Genomic DNA, 4,990 nt, shown 5'->3' with positions numbered 1-4,990 from the left:
GAGGGCTTTGAGGAGTGTCCTGCTGGAGCCTGAACACCTGCTCTCAACAGGGAGAAATGTCTCATCTCCAAAGGACAGAGAGGAATTAGCATGGCTGCAACCTTTTATGAGGCCATAACACCTCTCCACATTACAGCACACAGATTAAAACTGCTTTGATCCTGTTCTGCTTGTACCCACCTGGCTTCTCCCCCAGCCTGGCACATTTGACTTTGCAAGCAGCTTTTGTTTCAATTTTATAACCTGTTTAATAGCTTGAATTCCTGAAGAGATCTTTTCAGGAGTACAGTGATAAAATATGACAAGAGGAGACCCTGCAGCTGTCTGCTCCTGCCTGCAGGATTCACATCCACATCCATCCTGCTTTTTTCCCTCCCCATCACAACTCCAGAGGCCCAAGAGGCTTTGCAATGCCTCACTGAGGGGCTGGGGAAGTCAAGATGTTCTGAGGAACTAAACAGCATCCATGAAACTCCTTGCAAAGATGCCAAACTGCACAACTCCTGGGCCAGCTCAGGGACATGCTGAGGTCCCTTTTCCACAAAAAGCCTGGAATTGAACTCAACAAAAAAGCAAAGCTGCATTTAATGTTCTGCTGGTGAGGGCAAGAAACCACTGAAACATGAAACCCCGTGATGTATTTGTGTGTATTTTCGATTAAAGAGCTAGAAAGATTGATGCAGACAACTCCAAAACTCTTCTTTCCCACTGTTCCCAGGCAGGGGATGCTGCAGGATTCAGGATGACCTTGGTATAAACATGCAGTGACCAGCAATGGACCCAAGGAAGGGTAATTACTGTGCAGCACCTGGCTATCAAACTATTCCAATGAACTGGCACCATTTTATTTCCCCTAATGGTCACAAGAACATTTGTTCCTGAAGGTTTTCAGAATGATCTGGCAGGTGAAGCATCAGACTGGAGCCAAGAGGAGGAGCTCTGTAATGGGTTTTAACTTACCTGCTGTGACCTTCAGATATTGGCTGTCTCTCTTAAACTTTCTTTTATCAATACTTGATGGTCACTCTGCAGAGTCCAGACTCCCAAGATGCCCAGTGAGACTTGCCAGCATTCCCAGGACAGGTCAGCAGGAAGAACCAGACTGAGCAGAGGCTTTGGAGTGAAGTGTTTTTACTTTCAGGTGTCATAGTGCCAGGCTTGTACCTCAAGCTAACAGCAGAATATACAGAGGATTCAATACAGAGAAACTCAAGCACCTGAAAATGATCAGCCAGGACTTGCACAGCCAGGGAATTCCTCTTAAAAGGTTTTAACCCTGTGCAGAGGTTTAACAACACACTGGAAAATGCAGTTTGGTCAACAAGAATACAGGTACACAGGTTTAACAATTACTGACACAGGCCAGCAGCTCTCTCCCTTCTCTATTTCACAGAGGGAAGCCTCTCACTGAAAACTATCACCATAAAAAGGGAGCATTCCTGTGCCACCTGGAATATCTATTTAATAACTTAGCACAGATCTGAGACATGGCCACTTCATGTTTGAATAAGCACTGAATCCATGTCAAAAGAGAAACTAAGAGAACTCCAAGAGCTCACTGAAATAATTTAACACATGTACAAGGAGGACAGGTAAGGTATGGATAAGGGCTGTACATTCCACCCGAAGCTCAGACTTTACTCCCAGCACTCCCAGGGCATTCCTCCCTCCTCCCAGCACTACCCATTGATGCGGTAATTCACATGGATCTCGGGTTTGATGTCACACACCAGCGACAGCAGCTGGGACATCACCACCTCCCGGTTCTTCTGGAAGTTCTGCTGGATTACGCTCATCTTTTCCTGAGTCTCCTTCTCAACTTCAGTGGTGCAGCTGCCATGGGAGCCAAGGGCCTACAAACAGCAAAGGAAAGAGGAATTACCATGCCAAGCTCTGTATTTTGTTATTTTGGACCATCTCAGCCATTAATCTTTGTTGAGGGAAGATTAATGTTAATGTTTATGTCAAAGAGACAAAAGTACTGCTGGATTTTTTCCTCAGATTTCACCCTAAACTTGTCCAAGTATTTCATCCTCAGCCCCTGCCTTTTATCCTCTTTTATAGAATCATCAAATGGTTTGGGTTGGAAGGGACCTTAAAGATCATCTTGTTCCAACTCCCTGCCATTTATTCATGATCCACCAGTTTAGACCATGAGTTTCTAAGGAGTGTCCAAAACAAAGGCGCTGCTGTACAGACAACTGGAACCCCTGGGCACAACTGTACTAGAGAGTGCAAGAAAAGCAACACCCAGGAGTCAGGTTAAGCACAATTCCCATCATCCCATTCCTTCTACCCTTGGAGAATCTTTCTAAAAATCTTCCTTCAGCCCTCCCTTCTGGTGAGCAGGGACAAGGCAAGTGGCCTCTGCCACGTCAGCACCATGGAAACGAGCCTGTGACAGGATGAATGAGCCTGGTCTCTTTTGGACACTGCTCCACACAGCAGGTTTGGGGAGGCTGTCACCCCTCAGGGCACCCAGGAGCTTATTAAGCTGTTTCCCTGCTTGTTGAGATGCAGCAACACCGTGTCCTGAGCCACTTGCACGGGTTTTTCTGGGACACGTGGCTGTGCCTCACAGGAAGGCACTTGGGGAAGTGCTCCTGCTGTAACTCACTCCACCCTGAGGGTGCTGCCAGAGCAAGGAACCCCCAGCACAAGGCAAAGGGGCTGGAAATAAGTGAACGATGGAGGAAACCAACCGCTGCCTCCTTGGCCTTGAACTCCTTCTCCCGCTGCAGGCGGTACTGCTCGATCTCTGCCTGGGCTTCCTCCTTGGCCTGCTTCAGCCTCCGGTTCTTCCCTGCTCCCCAAGGACAAACCAAGGGAAAGAAAGAAAAGAAAGCACTCAGAGCTTGTTTTCCTGATGCCCAGCCATCACCACAGTGTTTGCTCCTTCTGCAGGAGGGATCAGCCAAGCCCCCTCCCAGAGTTTGCTGATCTCAGGAGGACCCCAGCAAACCACAGCCACCAAGGCCACCAAGCCTCGAGCTTCCAGCACTGAGCAGTGGAGAGCAGCTCGGAGCATGTGGATGCATCAGGCAGCATTCAGGTCTGGCTTTAGTCACAGAATGAGTCCCAGACTGGTTTGGGTTGAAGGAAGCTTAAAGATCATCCAGTGCCACCCCTGCCATGGGCAGGGACACCTCCCACTGTCCCAGGCTGCTCCAAGCCCCAGTGTCCAGCCTGGCCTTGGACACTGCCAGGGATCCAGGGGCAGCCACAGCTTCTCTGGGCACCCTGTGCCAGGGCCTGCCCACCCTCCCAGGGAACAATTCTTTCCCAATATCCCATCCAGCCCTGCCCTCTGGCAGTTTCCACATAAGAAGTCCCTCTCCCTCCCTTTCAAAAGCCTCTTTAAGGCACTGGAAGTGGCTCTGAGCTCTCCATGGAGCCTCTTCTTCTCCAGCTGAACACCCCCAGCTCTCCCAGCCTGGCTCCAGAGCAGAGGGGCTCCAGCCCTCGGAGCATCCCCATGGCCTCCTCTGGACTCTCTCCAGCTCCTTCCTGTGCTGAGCCCCAGGGCTGGGGCACCTCTGCAGGTGGGGTCTCACCTGAGCAGGGCAGAGAAGCAGAATCCCCTCTCCCCTGCTGCCCACGCTGGGGCTCAGCCCAGGATGTGTTTGGCCCTCAGGGCTGCAAATGCCCTGCAGGCTCATGTCCAGCCCCTCGTCCACCAGAACCCCCAAGTTCTTCTCTGCAGGGCTTCTCACAGCAAGTTCTTTTCCCAGTCTGTACCCACGTTTGGGATTGCCCCAACCCACGTGAGTGTGCAGCTTCTGAGAGATCCCAAAAAGAGCCCACAAGAAAGAGCATTAAATCTTAATGTTGCCAGACCAACTGTGAAACCAAATGCAGAGCTGGCCACTGCCTCAACTTCCCCTCCTGGACTTCCCTCCACATTCTCCCCTCCAAGATTATCATCACTGCTACAAAAAATCTGCCTCTTGCAACATTGTCAGGGGTTGAACCGCAAGCCAAGGCAAATATATAAATACAAATATATGTATTTGTTTGAAGCAGAAAAGGTTTGCAAAAGCTGGGGGTCTTTGCAACCAGAATTTCTCTTGCTTAACAGGAAAAGCTACCTTAGATCCATAAGGAACAGCTCTGTAATCACCGATATGGAAACACGCTGTTTTCATCAGGAAAAAAGCGGCAGAAGGTAGGAAGGGCAGAGAGAAGCACAGCCGTGCCCCAAGCGAAGGCCGGGTTCTGGCGGCGGTGTCCTACAGGGAGCCCGGAGCTCCTGAGCCCTGCGCTGGGCTCTGGCAGGAGGCTCCCGGTGCGGCTGCGACCCCTCACACCGCACTCAGCCTTCGGGAGGAGCCTCCAGCGCTGCTCTCCCGAAGGCCCCACCGAGCCCCGAGCACCCCCGGGGCAGGGCTGGGAGATCCCCGCTGCCCCACCGCCCTCAGCGCCGGGCCGCAAGGCCTGAGCCGGCCGCGCCGGGATAGGCCAGACCGGACTGGGCCGGGCTCCCCCGCCACCACACCCCCCCTCGGCGGGGGCTGGCGGAGCCGGGCCGTGCCGTACTCACTCTTGCGGGCTTCGGCCACCTTCTCCGCGGCGCGTTTCTCGGCCTGCAGCAGCTGCTGGATGCCCTGCGACTGGCTCGCCATGGCGGCCGCTCCGTCCGGCGGGGCCGCGGCAGCGTCACTGCGTCAGGCGGGCCGCGCCCACACCGCGCAGGCCACGCCCCGGACACGCCCCTGGAGCTGATGGCCCCGCCCATAGCCCCGCCCCCTCGGTCTGTGAGGGGAGCTCCCCCCCGAGTCCCGTTCCTACCGCCCCGTCCCCGGTGCCCGAGCCTTTTCTACACCCCCTGCCACAAAATCAGCTTAAAAACCTCGAGGAAGGCGCTGATGGGGGTTATTTTAGTTTCTTTCGTGGTTTGTAATCGCTGGAACTGCGGCAGCCCCCGGATGAGCAGTGACATGGGCACCAGGGATGCTTCGGTCCCTCCCGGGCTGTGGCGTCTCCTCCCCAC

At 53.4% G+C, this 4,990-nt stretch overlaps 1 protein-coding gene across 1 annotated transcript; it reads right to left on the bottom strand.

Annotated features, from left to right (window-relative positions):
* Positions 1–1,114: 1,114 nt before the first annotated feature.
* On the bottom strand, positions 1,115–4,669 carry ATP6V1G1 (ATPase H+ transporting V1 subunit G1). The gene is made up of 3 exons (XM_069031702.1): positions 4,541–4,669; positions 2,703–2,803; positions 1,115–1,853 (listed from the first exon to the last, which is right to left on the bottom strand). The coding sequence occupies exons 1-3, from the start codon at positions 4,620–4,622 to the stop codon at positions 1,680–1,682; spliced, it is 357 nt and encodes a 118-aa protein (XP_068887803.1). The 5' UTR covers positions 4,623–4,669; the 3' UTR covers positions 1,115–1,679.
* Between the last annotated feature and the right edge of the window lie 321 nt (positions 4,670–4,990).

Source organism: Aphelocoma coerulescens, chromosome 17 (assembly GCF_041296385.1).
Source record: "Aphelocoma coerulescens isolate FSJ_1873_10779 chromosome 17, UR_Acoe_1.0, whole genome shotgun sequence".
NCBI classification, from domain to species: domain Eukaryota; kingdom Metazoa; phylum Chordata; class Aves; order Passeriformes; family Corvidae; genus Aphelocoma; species Aphelocoma coerulescens.
This window is presented reverse-complemented; position numbering and strand designations above follow the sequence as displayed.

Bases quoted from the DNA above. Each gene is read 5' to 3' on its own strand.
- ATP6V1G1 (XM_069031702.1), bottom strand. From the start codon at position 4,622: ATGGCGAGCCAGTCGCAGGGCATCCAGCAGCTGCTGCAGGCCGAGAAA. The intron at 2,804-4,540 runs GTGAGTACGGCA...CTTGGGGAGCAG, and splicing joins GGTGGCCGAAGCCCGCAAGA to GGAAGAACCGGAGGCTGAAG. The intron at 1,854-2,702 runs GTTGGTTTCCTC...TGCTGTTTGTAG, and splicing joins TCAAGGCCAAGGAGGCAGCG to GCCCTTGGCTCCCATGGCAG.